The 20,197-nt window shown below is 37.3% G+C and overlaps 1 protein-coding gene across 1 annotated transcript; it reads right to left on the bottom strand.

The window, feature by feature from the left end:
- Positions 1–2,359: 2,359 nt before the first annotated feature.
- LOC112054392 (zinc finger protein 62) lies at positions 2,360–18,898 on the bottom strand (the record flags this gene model as incomplete). The annotated part of the gene is given in 11 exon segments (XM_052890180.1): positions 2,360–2,498; positions 7,577–7,651; positions 9,574–9,704; positions 10,568–10,784; positions 11,231–11,694; positions 12,340–12,474; positions 13,407–13,499; positions 14,296–14,334; positions 15,002–15,098; positions 16,406–16,480; positions 18,223–18,898. Coding segments are annotated over 11 exon segments (1,539 nt in total), but the record flags the coding sequence as incomplete, so codon positions are not given.
- Positions 18,899–20,197: the final 1,299 nt, after the last annotated feature.

The following is a 20,197-nucleotide window of genomic DNA, read 5'->3' as shown; positions in this document are numbered from 1 at the left end:
TAACAATTCGTTGTTGTATAAGAAGTGTAATTATTAATTTGTGGCACAAATTGGCAGCTTCGTAGCCAACATTCGCTCAGCACTATAATGTCGGGTTCAATAGAAATTCTATCAAGAAAAATTAAAAAATCATCTATATTTTGCTGAATACTACGAATGTTTTGCGCTAATATTAACATGTCATTAATTGTACTTTGCATGTAACTTGAGCAATTATCCGGACTACATACAAAAGATTGGTGCAAATTAACATTGTCCAAATTATCTATAATTTTAGTTATGTTATCCATTTAAGTGATGAAAAGATAAAATATGTGACGGAAAGTATAATTTTATAATTAAGGTGATAGACATACCTATGCATAGCAGTAGGTACACCATAATTGTTTGAAATATACAAAAACGCGAGATAAAATGTTCAATAAAAATACGGTACGAGCGATAGAATGATTGGTTAAAAAAGAAAATCATGAGTAATAAAATCAATAAGATATTACAGGTATAGAAAATAGTGTATGGAAACGAAATAATATATTTTGGAAGTTGCGGGTAGATTGTAGTAGCGGCTCGCTTGCAACGGCGTCGTCTGTAATATATATTATAATTACCTTGCACGAATGATAAGCACACAGGGAATTTCAGCATATTTTTAGTGTTCAAAATACTTGTGAATAAAAACATGTAATAGTATGGTTTGTAGTCGTGTGTAGTAAGTTTCATAAGTGAATTGTAAATGTAAGTTGACACACAGTGTAAACAAATTATAACTAAGTAGTATTTAAAGGAACAGGCACAATAAAATGAAAAATAAGCAATATAAAATAACGTATTATGGACACAACCTAGTCACTTTTCACCACTGTTTTTTCTAATAATTTCGTTTAGACCTTCTTCATTTTTAACATGAATATACGGAGCCCCATCTTTTTTGCGTAAATAAACATTACCATTCGTAGTCCAGCAATAGGCAAATTGTGATGACTTTGCGAAATCTCTTGACAGAAAAAGTAGCCTTTTAGTTTTAGGTGTTAATAGCTCGGATATGTAGATCGGTTGATTACTACCTTTTAGTCCCAAGTTTGACGAATTTAACTGATCAGAGAATTCTCGGCTATGTTTTTTTGTTGCGTTTAACAATTTAGCCTTTAGTAGTGTGTTTGTTAGTTCTACAATCAGACTCGAGCTCTTTGCGTCCGATTTTTTACTAGGCAGCCTATACACGTCACGTACTTCCAGATGGTTTAACTCCGACTTAGTGATGTATTTGCATAAGCTATCGACATATGAGAATAGTACCTCTTTAGTCTCGTGGGGTTGCTTAGGTACGTTTCTAACTTCTATACAAGTTTTTATGCTTTTTTTATCACAGCTCTCAAATTTATCCTCGAGTTGCCTCAGTTGCAACAACAAACAACGTCGTTCGTTTTCCATGGTGGCAATTTTGTTCTCCAATGATCTAAACTCATCCGTTAAGAATTTAAGAGACTGTTCAATATCAATACTTCTTGATTGTATGGTCTCGTTTTGGCATTTTACCTCCTTGAGGTGAGTTTCGATGCCTACTAATCTGTTATTTTGCGTTTCCATAAAGGTTTCAAGCATAAATTTTATCTCTGCCCTGAAATCATTTAATTGGAATTCTATTTCATTTGAGCGGCGTCGCTTACGCTGTGTGCGCGGTTGCTGTTTAGAAACTGAGTCTTCGGGCACTGCGTCTGAGCGCTCAGAATCCGATGCCGATCCCATTGCACTTTCCAACAATTTGTTCACTTGGGTCCACTTAGCCATTATTTTTAATGAATGTAAGTCCACACATTCATTAAAAATAATGGCTAAGTGGGGAGCAATGACATCAATTATATTAGATATTACTTTCACTGACATGCCCCACAGATCTCCAGTTCTTTTTAATTTTAACAAATTGAAAGATTTTTTAATGTCAGATACAGTGATATGGTGAAATTCAAAAAGATCGTTGCACTCTTTAACATTGCCTCTTAATAGTCTCTGGGCTTCCGTAGCAGACGAATCCAGTGAATCTGTTAAAAAGATAGGAACATTCTGGAAAAAATCTTCAAAGGCATTAACAACCTCGTTATCAGTGTTTACCTTTTTGTCATTGACAATTAATTCAAAACTCGTATCCCGCGGTTTGATTTTTCCTGATTCTCTATTAATTATATTCCAGGTGGTTTGTATCTTGTTCTCAGACTCAATTAGATCGATGTCTATTACACAATATGGCGTTAGGGGTGGTGTGTCAGGGGTGGGAAAGATTGTTGAAGTGCACATAAGTTAAAGCGAGGCTTGACCGGGTTTGTTTGTCATAAATAAATTAAAAAAAAATTATATAACTCACATTCTTCTCCGCTAGTCTATGCTTTTTCTTCTTATGCACGTCTATGCCCTTCTTGCTCACGAACGTATAGCCGCACAGCTCGCACACGAAGTCCGATACATGTTTGATTCGTATGTGGCCCATGTATGTGGTCAGTTTACTGAAATTAGACCTTCTGTGTAAGACTATAAGGTTTAGTTTAGATTAGGTTGCCATGAAAGATGAGAAATGTAGGTAGTCAGTTATTTGAAATTGAACCTTCTGTGTATGTTGATAAGGTTTAGTATAGTTTGTATGGGTTTGAAACGCAATTTTTACAAATGAGTGGTCATTTAAATTAAATTAGACCTTGTGTTCAAGACTATAAGGTGTACATTAGTTTGTATGGGTTAGATAAGTAATGTGTCCATATAAGTAGTTGGTCATTTAAATGAAATTAAACTTTATGTATAGGTGGATAAGGTTTAGTTTAATTTGTATGGGTAACCAGTAAAAAGATATAGAAGACGGATCGTCTATCTTTTTACTGGTTACATATATAGATGGTTAGTTTACGGAACTTAGACCTTGTGTGTAAGACTATAAGGTTCAGATTAGGTTGACATGGATAATGATACATTATAGGTAGTCAGCTTTCTAAAATTTAACCTTATGTATAGTGAGATAAGGTTCAGTTTAGTTTATATTCCTATTTGATATGGCTGTGTCCATGTAGGATTTTGTAGAGAATTAATTAAAAGAAACTATTTGTTAAACCACGTTTTATTTCAAGAACTTTTTACAACCATTAGCGTTTAGCATAGATAAGAGAGATGGCTGTCATAGACAATATAATACTTAGTTCAGCCACAGATACAATTAATGTTTAATGTTGCTATTATTCTAACACCCCCTCTCAACATAAAACATTCTTAAAATTTTAACATCAGTCTATAGAATTTAAAAGGTTTACAATAATGCCACACTTATTTAAATGTTTTTCAGTTAACTCTTTACCTAATGCCTTTGTTAACATGTCAGCTGGTTGCTCACTTGTATTTACATATTTGATACAAATTTTATTATCCCTAACCAGATCTTTTATAAAATGGTAACGGATATCAACATGTTTTAATCGCTTTATATTATCTGTTTTTGCATTTATTATAGCAGACTGATTATCACAAGATATCACAACTGGGCAAACATTTTCATAACCAAAATCAGTTAATAAATTTATAAGCCATGACGCCTCACTGGCAGCCATACTTAATGATACATATTCAGATTCTGTAGAAGACAGACTAACAGAAGCTTGCTTCTTAGAGCACCACAAAACTAAGCAATTTGAAAATTTAAACATATAACCTGAAGTGGACTTCCTGTCCTTAAGATCCCCACCCCAATTAGCATCACAATATTCCATCAGAATAACATCTTTACACTTATAAACTAATTTATAATCTAAACTATACTTTACATATCTTAACACTCTCTTTAATGCACTTAACAACTCATTATTTGCACTTGTCTGGTACCTGCTTAACATAGAGATTGGGTAACATAAATCAGGCCTAGTACCTGATGCTGCATACATTAAGCATCCTATAATTTGCCTGCATAAGTTATCAATGCCTTTATCTATAGAAACAGAATCTTGTGCAAGTATCTTAGCGTTAAAATTTTGGTCCATAGGTGTGGACACCTCTTTACAATTTTCCATATTAAACCGTGTAAGAATATTTTTTAAATAACATCTTTGATCAAGTTCAGTAATGCCAGTTTTAAGATTTTACTTTACTGTTATGCCCAAAAATTTTGAAATAATCCCCATATCTTTAATCTTGAATTCCTTATTTAAACTAACCTTTAAATTTAATATATACTTCTCATTTGTACCAAAAATCAAAATGTCATCAACATATAGCAATATATATATTCTATCTTTACCAATACATCTTATAAACAAACATGAATCGCAGTTTGACCTTACAAAACCTTCTTTAGCCATTACAGAATTAAACTTTGTATTCCAACACTTTGGTGAACTCTTTAGTCCATATAATGCCTTTTTTAATTTTACAATATTGTTTTCCCCAGAATAAGCCCCTTCTGGCAATCTAATGTACACATCTTCATCTATGTCACCGTACAAAAATGCCCCGGTAACATCCATCTGATATACGGGGAGCTTTAACATGGTCGCTACAGCAATAAAAACTCTAAAAGTTGGTAGCCTTGCTACTGGTGCATAAATATCCCCCAAATCAAAGTAACTATTCTGCTGAAACCCTCTAGCAACTAATCTAGCTTTATATTGCTTATCATTACCACTCCCTTTTAACTTGAAAACCCATTTGCTACTTATCACAGATTCACTTACCGGTAAATTGCAAACAACCCAGGTGTCATTATCTTTCAAAGTTTGTAATTCTCTATTAATTGCCTCCTTCCACTTACTCGCTTCCCTTGTTTTCATTGCTTCATTATATGAAATAGGCTCCGTATCTTCACTTACAACATTATGACACCTATAGAACGATGTCTGTTTCCTTGTGAGCTTGGATGATTCATTTTGGACTGGTGTTTCATAATCCTCCAATGATCTGTCAAATGAAGGTTCATACTCACTCTCTGATTCACTCCCACTATGACCAAAGCTAGTTTGGGTATCTTGGAACTCTTCACGTTCAGCTTCTTCACTCGCTTTCACAGTTTCTGAGTTATCTTGCATAGATTCACTATTATTCAAATTCAACTTCACTATTGATTCACTTCTCTCTTGATTTAAGAAAATGACATCTCTCTTTATATTAACACAATTTTTCTCTGAAAAGTATACTCTATAACCTTTGCTATTTTCTCCATATCCGACCATCAATCCTTTTTCCCCTTTCTTATCCCACTTTCTTCTTTTTTCTTTTGGGATATGTACATATACTGGAGAACCAAATACCTGTAGTTGATGTATATCATAGGATTTATTTGTCCATATTTCATAAGGTGACTTCCCTTCTTTTTCCTTACCCGTTCTGTTCAAAACAAATGCAGCAGTATTCACCGCTTCTGCCCACAGTTTCTTCGGTAGGTTCTTAGAATGTAACATTGTCCTCGCTGCTTCAACTAGAGTTCTATTTTCCCTTTCAGCTTTGCCATTTTGTTCAGGGGTATAGGTTACTGTAGTTTGATGAATTATCCCTCTTTTAGTACATATTTCCATCACTTCTTTGTTAATAAATTCCAATCCATTGTCCGTTCTTAGTGTCTTGATCCTGTTTCCAGTAATATTCTCCGCTTTGTTGAAAAAATCCTCTAAACAATGCTTAATTTCATCTTTAGCTTTAACAAAGTAAACAGTTCGGAAGTTTGAATAGTCATCCTTTAAAACAACAAAATATCTTGAACCACCAACCGATTCTTCCTCCATGGGCCCGCAGGTATCCCCATGTATTATTTCACAAGTCCTGGTGCTTATGTTTTCACTTTTCTTAAATGGTAACCGGTGTATCTTTCCCTTTAAACAACTCTCACACTGAGGTACACAAGTTTGTTGTTTTATGTCAATGTTATTTTTCTGTAATATTTTCTTTACATGATTGAAGTTTTGATGAGCCAGTTTTTCATGCCACTCGTATAAATCATTCTTCAACACTTTTGCAACACTCGCTGCCTCGCATTTAAAGCGAAAGTCCAAATAATATGAGTTCTCTATTCTATTTGCGATGGCACAAACAATGCCATTTTTGTAAAATTTGCAAGAAGTGTCATCTGTCACAATGACATAACCCCTGTCAGAAGCACGGTTCACAGAGAATAAATTTGTTTTTAGATCAGGAACATACAACACATTGTCTATTGTTGTATCAATCCATTTACTTCCGTTCTTGACTTGTACCACCATCTGTCCACAACCCTGCACACTAATGGCAGCTCCATCACCAACAATTACTGACCTTTGTGAAATATTTGAAAATGATGAAAATAATGAACGGTCACGACACATGTGCTCGCTTGCCCCCGAGTCTACTAGCCACTTTGTTTCTTCATAATTGAATTCATTGGCAGAGTTTGAAACTATGAATGCATTACTCATATTCTTATCATCCTTTGATTTCTTAAAACGGCACTGAGCTTTAAAATGACCGAATTTTCCACAGAAAAAGCACTTTTTATCATTAATTTTCCTCTCATTATTCTTGTTACTTCTACACTCCGCAAAAAAATGACCAGTTTTCCCACATTTGAAGCATTTTACGTTTCTCTTAGCTACAAATGCTGATGAGGATGAACTTTCTGGAATTTCCTTAGTCTTTTCCTTTACTCTCTCTTCTTCGATTAATAATCTGGACACCAGATTGTCGAATGTTTGCTTATCATCAGGCGCAGACTCCCACGCTGACACAAAATGTTTGTACTCATCCGGCAAACACATCAATACTTTAGTTATTGTGAACTTTTCTGAAACTTCCTCGCCCATTTGTTTTAACTGGTTCTGCATTTCCTGAATTTTTGACAAAAACACTGACATTTCAATTCCACTCTCATATTTATATTGGAAAAAGCGTTGTTGTAGGATATGAATACTTGTTTCTGATTTTTGTTCAAAAACACTTAAAAGTTTTCTCCACATTTCCGCAGATGTTTTACATGATACGAGGTGTAACATAACCTCTTCAGTCATTCTTGTGACCAGTAATGTTTGAGCCTTAGCATCTTTAGTGTCCCAGGCGGTTCGTGCGGCTGCGTCTTCGGGTTTAACAGTTCGTCCTTCAACTATCTCTAACCATCCCTGCCCCCTCAATAATACTGTAGTCTGAAATTTCCAAACGTTCCAGTTTCTTGTCCCTTCCAGTTTCATCACATTTGCGTCCATCTTTTTTTACTTCCTTGATGCGTTGCGTTGTTGCGACTACAAACAAGTTCTCAACGAAAATGTATTTGCAAAACTGTATTAAGTATTTCTATAAACAGGTGGGCATGCCTGGGCCCATGACCTGTAGAGAATTAATTAAAAGAAACTATTTGTTAAACCACGTTTTATTTCAAGAACTTTTTACAACCATTAGCGTTTAGCATAGATAAGAGAGATGGCTGTCATAGACAATATAATACTTAGTTCAGCCACAGATACAATTAATGTTTAATGTTGCTATTATTCTAACAGATTTGTGTGCGTGAGTTTACTGAAATTATACCTTGTATATAGGTAGATAAAGTTCATTTTCAATCAGCGAAAAACAAATGATTTGTAACACTTACTCGAACTCGCTAGGACAGTGCGGACATTGGTATTTCGTTCCCGCGTGCCATTTCTCGTGCTCTCTCGCCACTCCTCTGAAATAGGCCGTATTACTATTAGAATAGAGTTCAAATTCATATTGTTAAAATCAACTGCCTCGTTCCAAAAGGAGCCGTGATAGCCCAGTGGATATGACCTCTGCCTCCGATTCCGGAGGGCGTGGGTTCGAATCCGGTCCGGGGCATGCACCTCCAACTTTTCAGTTGTGTGCATTTTAAGAAATTAAATATCACGTGTCTCAAACGGTGAAGGAAAACATTGTGAGGAAACCTGCATACCAGAGAATTTTCTTAATTCTCTGCGTGTGTGAAGTCTGCCAATCCGCATTGGGTCAGCGTGGTGGACTATAGGCCTAACCCCTCTCATTCTGAGAGGAGACTCGAGCTCCTGTTCTAATTCGGCTGAGCCGAATATGCGTTGGTGACGACAACTGCCTCGTTCAGTCGTTGGTGGCTTTGGTCCACGAGGTATTTGACGGCCTCCGTGGCGCAGTGGTATGCGCGGTGGATTTACAAGACGGAGGTCCTGGGTTCGATTCCCGGCTGGGTTGATTGAGGTTTTCTTAATTGGTCTGGCTGGTGGGAGGCCGTGGCTAGTTACCACCCTACCGGCAAAGACGTACCGCCAAGCGATTTAGTGTAGGTAAAAAAAAGTATTGTGTGTACTATAGACCACACGATATAAGTAAAACTTCTTTCAAAATAAAGAGCCATCTATAATCCTTAGGCGTAACTACATCGCCACAGGTTCTTATACAAAAAGGGATTGTTTCAAAGTTCTGTAAGAACGCCATCTATCGGTAGTTTAGAATAACAAACACTGTTTACTGTGCATGTGGATGACAGCACGCATCGCCCGATTACACTTTTCGTAACGCATTCACCAACTTAGTGCTCAAACGACGCCTAAAGAAGTTTTATTTCAAAAATATCGATAATAATCATATATCGATATTTTTTTCATTCTGCCATTCCTGCAGGCTTATTGATAAGCTTGATCGTGTGTGGTTGGCGTTTTACATGCTAATGCTAAATTAAAACTTTCTTGTATTAATAATCTCTGAGCTAGACGGACAGACAGGCATGACGAAAGTTTTTTTTTTATTCTTTACAAGTTAGCCCTTGACTACAATCTCACCTGATGGTAAGTGACGGGCTAACTTGTTAGGAGGAGGACGAAAATCCACACCCTTTCCGGTTTCTACACGGCATCGTACCGGAACACTAAATCGTTTGGCGGTACGTCTTTGCCGGTAGGGTAACTAGCCACGGCCAAAGCCTCCCACCAGCCAGACCTGGACAAATTAAGAAAATCTTAATCTGCCCAGCCAGGGATCGAACCCAGGACCTCCGTCTTGTAAATCCACTGCGCATACCACTGCGCCACGGAGGCCGCCAAAAAGTATAAGGCTTCCTTGTCAACTAAATAATAACAAAAAACATATGTCGTTGAATAATGTACTTTAAATTTATTTTATTTTTATTTAATACTCTTTATTTGTACACCACAAAAAATAAAAGAAAACAAGCAAAACAGAAACATAAGAAAAAGTAGAATACAAAAGGCGGCCTTATCGCTTAGTAGCGATCTCTTCCAGGCAACCTTAGGCTTAGGAACTTATTAGGACAACTGTTAAATGCATTCTGTTTTTGTTTTAAATGTAACTTCTTATTGTTAACTCCCATTATTATTGTTGTAATCACATTTTTTTTCATTTTAATTGTATTAGATTTTTTTTTTAGTGGTAGGTAGATTTAGTTTTTGTTTCTTTTTTTATTTAATGGTAAATTAAGAATTGTATTAAAATAAACGCATGTTGAGTTAGCCTGTAAGTGGGGTGTACAATGTAGCATATTACTTTTTAATGCATGTTATGTTTAATTAGTCATAAGTTTTTTGTATACAACGTTGGCTTCCGAATAAATAAATAAATAAAAACAATATAGTATGTAGGTACCTGTTCCTAGTGACAAACGGACATCCTTTACAGCTAAACTTCTCAGTATGTTGCGCGGTGAGATGCTTGCGTAGCGCGCGCCCAGTCTTTAACCTCGTCTTGCATATGAAGCATTCGTAGGCGCCGCTTTGCTGTGGACAGACATCATGATGTAATTGAGTCGCACGAACGAGCTCATGAACAAGGATCACTTTGCTGTGTCGCACGTGTTTTTGAAACAACTTACAATATCGAAGAGATGTTTTATAAATGGGGACCGAGAATTGATCCCTGGGAGACCCCATGTGGGATAGTCACATAATCAAAAAGCTTCAATAACTAAAATGCAAAGGGGCCGGACTCATCACCGAGAGGCCGTGGCTCCATCCCCGCCCAGTGGACGTTGTAGTACTCACTCCTATTCTGTCTATTCCAACTAATTGGCGAGTAAGGGAATATTCGTCATATTAAAAAAAAATGCAAACAATATTTTTAAAAAATCCCTTCTAAGGAATAGAAGGGATTTTTTTCTACCTATGCAATTACTTATGTATGAAACTATCCATCGCAGCAAGTTGCCGTTTTTTCATAGATCGCTAAGTTTGTGCATCAAAATCAAATCTGCCTGACATCTCTCATTCTCCGCCTATATCGTAGACACAGAGTAGTTAATCGCAATAGTATCTATTAGCTCAGAGAGATGAGCTCGTCGCTCTTTGGCACGTCGATATAATGGATCCCAAATGGAATAGTCACATAACTTCTGGAACTTTCCGATATAAAACAGCCTGCATTCGATTTTCATTATTATGTGTGAAGCTATCAATCACAGCAAGTTGCCGTTTATTACTAAAACGCTTAGCTTTTTTACCAAAACACGTGAAGCACACTGTCGAATGCTTATTCGAATTCCGCGTAGATCACATCTTATAACGGAGTGTTTTGTCGTCAATGATACACAGTATTTAGTCGCGTTTGTTATATGCGAACGAGCTTATGAATAAGGATATCTCACCTCGCTGTGTCGGATGACGTGCGCATCGTACCGGTCCCGCACGTGAAAGCCGCGGAAGCACGCGCCGCATTTGTAGGGCGCGCTCTTGTATGAGGCGGTGTTCTGTCGCGTCTGTATCTCCGCTATTTGTTCCTCGTATGTGAGGGTAGTGATTGTGAAGAGAGACTCGTCTAGGTTGTCTGTTGTTTTTCTACGCTTCACATCGGAGTTTTTGTACCTAAACACGAAATATCATTATAACCATAAATTAAAAACTATATTATTTTTAGTAAAGTATGGTAAAAGTGATGTTTTACAGCTATAACGCCCGCTATAACCAACCCCACTGATTCTCTTTACTATTACTACTAGTCCGTCATTATAGTTTATTTTAGATAAACTGATTACCAAAAGTATAGAAACTACTACATCAGTATGCGTATCATGTGACCTATGACATATATCGTAAAGAGAAATAAACATAAGTCCCAGTCTGATCTCTTACTTCCCCACGCAACGAAAGTTAAAGCGATAATTCCAGGTGAGCTGCTATTAGTTGTCATTTTTCTATTTCTCTTTATTTTTCTCTTCACGTTTTAACATCCAACCAAATGACGTATCTCGTCATTTGGTTGGATGTTAAAACTACTGAAGTCAACCCAAACAGAAACTTTGACTACTTACTTGTCCATAGTACTGGAAGGATTATCACAGTCATCTTTTCTCCTTTTAACCTTCTCTTTCGTCTGCTTAACTTTCTTTACCTGCTTCTTCTTTTTCACTTTATCTTTTTTATACATTTCACTCAAAGTTACATTATCACTTTCATCAAAAACTGGATACTCTTCGAAAAATATTTCATTGTTTGCTTGTTCGTCTTTCACTTCGACTTCACATTTGAAGTCACAGTTGCTTCCGTTGTCGTTATTAAAATCATCATCGTTATTAACTCCATTGTCATCGTTGTCGTTAATACCGTTATCATCATTAATTCCATTGCAATCGTTGACTTCCTCCGTTTTAACGGGTTCGATGTCGTGCTCGTTCAAAACGACATCGTATTCGTTTGTTTCATATATTTTTTGACCCAAATTTGATTTAAGATGATGATGCGCACGGCTTATTGATTTAATGTCTCTTATAGTTATCTGTAGAAAAAATAATTTTATAAATTGAACTTTTTTATGTAAATCGAAGATGGTTTTTTGAGTAAGTGCCGATGGCTCCATGTGGGATCACTACGGCGTCACCGGGGGGTTTGGGCGAGCGCAGAAGCATCGCCTGATGAGACCCGAAGGCTGAAATAAAGTTAGAGGACGGAACGACTCCCTAAGGGCGTCCTATGAGACTCGGACCTCGGCTTAGAGGGCCATTCGGAAGGGTGTAACCGTGAGCTGAGTGAATCAGTCCGGACGCCCCCGAGATCGTGAGTTAGAAAACCCACGTCCAGGTGAGGTTAGATATCGGGGACCTCGTCTTCGCCGGCGAAGACGCTGTGTTGCTTGTGATTTGCCCTTATCTGTATATATATTAATTCATAGTGTATATTGTTGTTTTTTTTTCTCTTTCTCTGTTTTTAATTTGTGTAAATTTATGTTAATTAATTTTTTAACTTTTTTTTAACACTTAATTTTTAATTGTTAGTACGACCTACACTTTATGCATGGTGTGACTACCTTTAAGTAAAGTTATATGTATTTCTATACCCTATTTATTAAGTTTTTTAATTCTGTATACATATAATTTTGTTGGTGGTCCAAATAATAAATAAATAAATAAATAAATATACTCACATATCGATCCACCTCGAGTCTGTTGGTCAGTAAGGTCTGACACCTCATGGCTTTCCTCTGGAAGTGGCTCGCGGATGTCAGCCTCGCCACGCACTCCCAACACAGCTTCTGTGGTAGTCTGTCGTTGGCGCTTATCTGAAATTAAATTTAAAAAAAAATTAAAAAAAAACCAGTGCAGGCTAGTCGACACTTTTTTTAATGGTCTTAAATTGTTCATTATCGTTCTACAAGATTGAAAATAAAATATCAAATTTTTTCGAGACGTGATAAAAATCAAAATTTTTAAATATTTTTTTTGTTGATGGACTATATTTTATTGTTTCATGACGTTCACGAAACACTAAATCTCAACCAAACGGTTTAGTGTTTGTCTTAATTATTAGATAATAATATAATATAAAAATGAATCGCAAAATGCGTTGGTAAGCGCATAACTCAACAACGCCTGGACCAATCTGGCCAAATCTTTTTTTAAAATGTTCGTTGAAGTTCTAGGATGGTTATTACGGCGAGAAAAATTCGAATAATTGCCGGAAAAACCATAAAAATAGCCCTTTTTGTCTTTTTCCCATACAAATGTTTTCTAACTTAAACGTAGTTAATTTGAGCTTTATTGTTATTGTATAAAGTTCATATTAATAATAATTCTAAAAAGGGGTAGGGTACGGGAAGGGTACGGTAGGGGTAGTTAAAAGTTTACATCGAGTTTAACGCGGACGAAGTCGCGGGCGTCCGCTAGTAATAATATAATTATTTGACCTCTACCTCCAATTCTAGAGGGTGTGGGTTCGAATCCGGTCCGGGGCATGCACCTCCAACTGTTCAGTTGTGTGCATTCTAAGACATTAAATATCACGTGTCTCAATCGGTGAAGGAAAACATCGTGAGGAAACCTGCAAACCTGAGAATTGTCTCAATTCTCTGCGTGTGTGAAGTCTGCCAATCCGCATTGGGCCAGTGTGGTGGACTATTGGCCTGAACCCTCTCATTCTGAGACTCGAGCTCAGCAGTAAGAATATGAGTTGTTAGTGATGATCATAGTAGTTGATAGTAGAGGATGTACTTACAGGCATACCGACTGTCTGTTCGTACATCAGGCCCAAGTTCTTCTCCGACATGTGATACATTGTCACGTTCATGGACAGACACACTCTGCACACCTGTTAGTAGATATTAATTTACACTATATAAGTGGACGTAATCAAGCTTCGCTTTAGACTTATGTTCACCTCTTCCCTATCCCTACTCTACCCTACCCTACCCTGAATTCAGTTGTTACAAAAAATGTGATAAATGAAAAGCTGCTCCGATTTTGTTTAGTCCGAACAAAGCCTAAATTGCTACCAAAGCGTTTGGTTTGAATAGGTAAACCCGAGACGAATATCTTAGCATTCCATGGATTCACCGTGCGGGTGCCGGGTCCATCGCGTGGTAGAGAGAAGAACTCCGAACAGAGTTCCGGACGTGTGACTACAGGATGTAGGGTTAAGAAATTCCTTGACGATCGATCAACACTCCCCGTTCTATGCTCGTGTTCTCCCTGCCGCCAAATTAGGTAAGATCCTATTAGCAGCTTTGGATACTCGTTCTAATATAGAACTAGCTGCACTTCTAGAGAGGCCAAGGTCTTTAAGCAAGTTATAAAGAGATTTTGCTGGTAATCCTCTCGCACCTACTTCTATGGCGTACAGACTAACTAAATAGCCATTTTTAGTTAGTTCATTTGTTAGATCATAAAATTACTTGAGTTATAAAATTACAACGAAAGTGGCATTGATTTTTATATACATAGATTTGGTCCCAGTATTTCCCCGGGAAAAGGAAAAACGCCAATTAAACGCCGCGAGAAACTGCTTGAACGAAGATAAAGACCAACAAATGTTGCCACACTTTTTCTTTACATGACTTCTGTCAGTTCGCTATATTGTAAGTGTTCCAAAACTCTCACAAACTCACCCTAAGTGTGGCTGGAGCATCCAAATCTTCATCAGACCCCTGAAACAATAGGCTAATTTTAATTTTTTTTATTGCATATCTAACTATCTATATTTATCTATTCTATATTCTTCTATACTTATCTATATTTATACTTATAATAAAACTGGTCGAATTTACTCACAATTTGAGATTTTACTTTATACCATTTGTAGCACCAAATGTTGCCGTGGCATAGAGTACTACTAGCGCCATCTAGAATCTATACTTATAATACGAATTCTGTACATTTTGTACATTCTGTACATTGAAGATATTTTGAAAATTGCATTATATAATTGATACTGAAGCTAAACATACCTTTTTCGATTTTTTGTCTGTCTGTCTGTCCATGTTTTATTGTTATTCGGGCATCACGCTGAAACTACTGAATGAATTCAAATGAAACTGGGCATGGTTTAAGACTATAATAAGGAAAAGGTTATAGGACACTTTTTACTGCGAAAATAAAATAAGAAGGGCGTGAAATAGGGGTTGCAAGTTTACATGGAAAATCCTTGAGTTTTAGAGTTACAATTTCAAAAATTTGTTTATAAATCATAAAAACAATACGAAATATAATATGATTCAAGAATTTTTGGAATTCAACCGCTAAAGTGGTGAAATTGGGCTTGAAAGCGGACGAAGTCGCGGGCGTCCGGTAGTAAGTAAGATATTGATGACTTACATCCAATGGCAGCGGCACTGAACCACTCTTGATCCTCCTCAGCCCACGTCTGGTCTCGTAGAACGACTCTTGCTGGAAGTGTTCCGAGCACACTGCACTGGAAAAATAATTAAAAAATAAAACTTGACAGACAAGGGACACCCGGAGGCACACACACAATCGCTATAGCAATCGAAATCGCAATCGCTATAGCTATCATCGCTACCCTGCAGCTCACCAGCTGTTTTCAGGTCACGCAGTTAAGTAAAAAGTGTGGGTTCAGATTTTGGTCTTAATTTTTCCCTTTCGCAACGCGCGATATGGAACTTCGTTCCAGGAAATAAGAAGACCCGACTGCCTAACTTGATCGCACCTAGTTATCCGCCTCGCGCATAGCGATAAATAATTAACGTTTTTTTTAATTGTAGTTTTTTTTAATATGGCCATAATATACCATTTTGAAATCCTCTTGGCGAGCCCTTGAATTTGATACCCATATCGCAATATTCGCAAAAAACATTTTTTTGCACCTCTATACTACAGCCTTTATTGACAAGTACTGTTTACCAACAAAGAAAATGAAAATGAAGGTAGAAAACGCATGTCATTTCATAACTTATTCATTATAAATTATGTATGGTTTGTTTATAAAATGTTATTAAAAATTTATTAACCATATCTAACTGTTCTAAGCTTATTAAATTTTCATTAATTTTAGAACAAGTTAATTATAATTATTATTAGGTGTGAAATAACTAGTGATTTGTACCCTCATTTTTAATTTTTTTGTTGTTAAACTGTATTGCTCAAGAACGACTGTAGTATATATAGTCTATAGCGTCTCACAGTCATCGTGTTGGTTTGTCTTAACTTCAACTATCTAAGAACACTTGGGTTATCAAGACGAATCTAACGAAATCTTAATTACGTTAATCCGTTCAGCGGTTCTGAAGATATGAGGTAATAATTCTAATATAGAACTAGCTACACTTCTAGAGAGGCCAAGGTCTTTAAGCAAGTTATAGAGATTTTGCTGATAATCCTCTCGCACCTACTTCTACGGTGTACAGACTAACAAAGCCATTTTTAGTTCAACTTTCAGACTTGGAAATTAAATATCACATGTCACAAATGGTTTTTTTTTTTTTTTTAAATTCATTACTATTGTGCAATCAGCTGCAACAGCTTTAAGCAAATTGCTTGTGGGTACTACATGTCACAAATGGTGAAGAAAAAACATTGTGAGGAAACCTGCATACAAGACAATTTTCTTTATTCTCTGTGTGTGTCAAGTCTGCCAATCTGCATTGGGCCAGTGTGGTGGACTATTGGCCTAACCCCTCATTTTGAGACGAGATTCGATAATAATAATAATAAAAGAAGTTTTATTAAAAAAATACTTTTACAGTAATTATTATTACTTACCTTCTATCTCTGGGCTCTTCGGTAATACCCAACGCCTCCATCCAGGCATTCCTGAGATTCGTTTCCTTGGGAAACCTGCAATAATGTTTACGATTATGATACTACAGATTGGAACAAAATATTTGACAACCTGTCGGTTTTCCTATGAACTAGCCTTTGACAGGTGGTGTCCTAGTTATCTTTGTTTTTTATTCGGTGACATTTTGACGGCCTCCGTGGCGCAGTGGTATGCGCGGTAGATTTACAATACGGAAGTCCTAGGATTGATTCCCGGCTGGGCAGATTGATATTTTCTTAATTTCTTCTTTCTTCTTTTCTTCATGGGCCTTATCCGCACTTGGCCACTAAGGTTTGGCCGTTGTACGTAGGTATTTTCTTAATTTATCCAGGTCTGGCTGGTGGGAGGCTTCGGCCGTGGCTAGTTACCACCCTACCGGCAAAGACATACCGCCAAGCGATTTAGCGTTCCAGTACAATGCCGTGTAAAAACCGAAAGGGGTGTGGATTTTCATCCTCCTCCTAACAAGTTAGCCCGCTTCTATCTTAGACTGCATCATCACTTACCATCAGGTGAGATTGTAGTCAAGGGGTAACTTAAAAAAAAAAATAAGAAAGCAAAGTTAGCCCTTGACTGTGATCTGACCTGTTGTTAATGATGATGCAGTCTAAGTTGGAGTTGGAAAATTTAGTCAGTGGCGATCACAATAGATAGGTAATGGTCAATGTGATGAACGGACCTTGAGAAGAACTGCAGAGCCTCTACATCAAGAAGAAGAAGATGAAGGAATGTTCTAAATTGGCTCAGCTCAGGGCTAGTGGAAGACTTTTGCTGTGGCTAGAGACAAATATCTTAGCAATCCATGGATTCACCGTGCGGGTGGCCAGGTCTATCGTATAGCAGAGAGAAAATCTCCTAGCAAAGTCCAGGACTTGTGACCAATGGATGTAGGGTTAAGGAATTCCTTGACAATCGATCAACACTCCCCTTCTCCTAACGTGTTGTTCTCTGTGCCTAGCCAAATTTGGTAAGATACATTCTAATATAGAACTAGCAGCAGTTCTGCAGGCCAAGGTCTTTAAGCAAGTTATAGAGAGATTTTGCTGGTAATCCTCTCGCGCCTACTTCTACGGCCACATAGCCATTTTTAGTTATTGACAGGTCACATGATCAAATTATCGATTGGATCAATCATTCTCTTATATTATTCCAGTTTTAAAAGCGTTAGCATAGAAAGAGGATAGATGTGCCACATAACTACAGGCCAGGGACTGACTAATCTATACTAATATTATGAAGAAGAAAGATTTGATTGTATGATTGTTTGTTTGTTTGCATTAAATAGGCTCTGAAACCACTGGGCCTATTCAAAAAACTCTTTCACAATTAGAATTTTGGGGGTAAAATATAGCCCTGGTGAACATAGGCTATATTTTATCCCCATAAGAACGAGAATTAACAGACTGTTAGTCATTTGAATGAAAAAAAACACTGTGGTAATGGCACCATGTGATGGCAATGAAAGTGTTCTGTAACTGGAATATCCGATTAAAATCCGGCAAATGGGAACTCTTTTACACGCTGTGTTAGACCGAGGATTTATACTGTGTGCGATGTAGCATGGTGCGGGTGACAGTTGCCCTATGACTTTCATAATACGTACCACTATCGTGAATCGCTGCAAACTTTCAAGAGTAAAACGAACTGTAAACCGCACAATGCTTTAGCGCACGTAATAACTGAGGATTGGAACTTGGTACAAGCTGACAAGTCGTATTGGAAATACATGTTTTAGAGACAAATTATGACTTAAACTCACATGTGAAACGTGATTCCATGGCTCTTAGTTGTTTTCTTGGTATCGTTACCACAGTTTCGGACACAACACCTCATTTTTTGGCTATGTTTTACTTATAAACATTGTAAATTGTTTTCTTGACGCACACAAATACTTAAATTAAATATTATTTACAGCGCTGGGGATAGCTTCTAATATTTTTTGAGTTTGTAACTTAAAATATCTTACTATGATGTTAAAAAATCTTTTAAATTCTGGTTTTAATAATTAAATTGGATTATTTTCTAAATATTAATTTTTGTTTTAGTACATCAAAAGAATTTACTCTTTGGTCCAGAGACAATATAAATCACAGACGAAAAATGAAGATATAAATCACACTTCACACATTATTAATAGATATTGGATATTATGTTTTTAAAAAGTCTGTGCTCACTGCTCAGAAATCACAGAGATTTTATTAACCGATTTGAAAAAAAGAAGGAGGTTATCAATTCGTCGGAATCTTTTTTTTATGTATGTTTACCGATTACTCGAAGACGCCTGAACTGATTTGAAAAATATTTTTTCGTTGGGGACGCCTTTGCTTGCAGTTAGCGTTTGGTTGGGATGGATGGCAGTTCTGTCAAAATAGTTTTGAGAGAGCTGTTAACTGTTTCAGCTGTTGTGTACTTAGCTATTGTCGGTAATTCTAGATCTCTATGGAGGTCATTATTGCGTACAAACAACAGCGCACCCGTGATTTGACGCAGAAAACGATTCTATAGGGTTTGAAGCGGCCTAAAAGTCGCTTTGGAACGGGGTGCAAACTACACTAGCGTAGGTTAAGACCGGACGGATCGTGGTTTTATAAATGGTTAGCTTTGAACGGAGGGACGATTTCCTTTTTTTGTTAATCATCGCGTAAAGGCGGTGCATTACGTATCCAGCCTTTTTCTCACTTTATTGATGAGCATTAAATACTATAATTCTAAAAGAGCACGTTAAATACCTTGGGGTTTGGCTCGATAAAAGCCTCAACTTCAAAAAACACATTGAAGAGGTCGCTAAAAAATCACATAACCTAGTAGAGGAATTGCACAAACTGATGCAACAAAAGGAGGCCCCAGTGCGAGCAAGACGAGAGTACTGGCTTCAGTAAGTCACTCTGTTATTCTATACGGAGCGCCAGTTTACGAAAAAGCCATGAATGTGGAACTGTACCGGAAAAAGCTAGACGCAGTAAAGAGGCGAATGTCAATAGGCATAACCGGAGCAAACAGAACAATCTCAACAGCTGCAGCACTTGTTATATCAGGCCTTGTCCCCATAGACAAACTCATAAGAGAACGCGCGCAATTTTTCTTGTACAAAGAATTGAGTTCACATGAACTGCGAGAAAACACCCTGACGGAATGGGAAACTTAATTGTCCGCGGGTGGGAAAGGCACGTGGACGAGGGAATTAATAAAGGACTCAAAAATATGGCATCAAAGAAATCACGGGGAGGTGGACCGATGGCTGACTCAAGCCCTGAGCGGTCACAAGGGTGTTTAACACGTACCTCTTTGCAATAGGGAAATCAGCTACCGAAAACTATTTCTGTGGAGAAGAGGACACTCCGCGACATGCCTTATTTGAACGTCCTGCCTGTGACGACCTGAGAGGGGCGCCACAGGAAGAGTATGGCCACGTGGACTCGGTAGCCTGATTGCACGTATGCTGTTCAGCGAAGATGACGACCGAATGCTCCGGAATATAATGATGAGAAGGGAAGAAACGGAAAAAGAAGAAAAAGAAAAAGATAAATAATTTAATAAAAACAAAAAAATATATATGTGCACGGAGAAGCTCATGCGGTTGTCAAAGGTTACGCCTAGATACTGGGCAGTACATTGCCAGGGGATGGGAGCTCTGTAAAAGGAGACTTCTTTGAGTCCGGGTTTGTTTCGGGGGACCGGTTTGCCAGTGAAAAGCACAGCTGTGCTTTTCTCCAGGCGGAACCATTACGTACTTC

The sequence above is a fragment of the Bicyclus anynana genome, chromosome 27, assembly GCF_947172395.1.
Source record: "Bicyclus anynana chromosome 27, ilBicAnyn1.1, whole genome shotgun sequence".
Classification (NCBI taxonomy): domain Eukaryota; kingdom Metazoa; phylum Arthropoda; class Insecta; order Lepidoptera; family Nymphalidae; genus Bicyclus; species Bicyclus anynana.
Note: the sequence above shows the minus strand (reverse complement) of the source record. Positions and strands in the feature narration are given on the sequence as shown.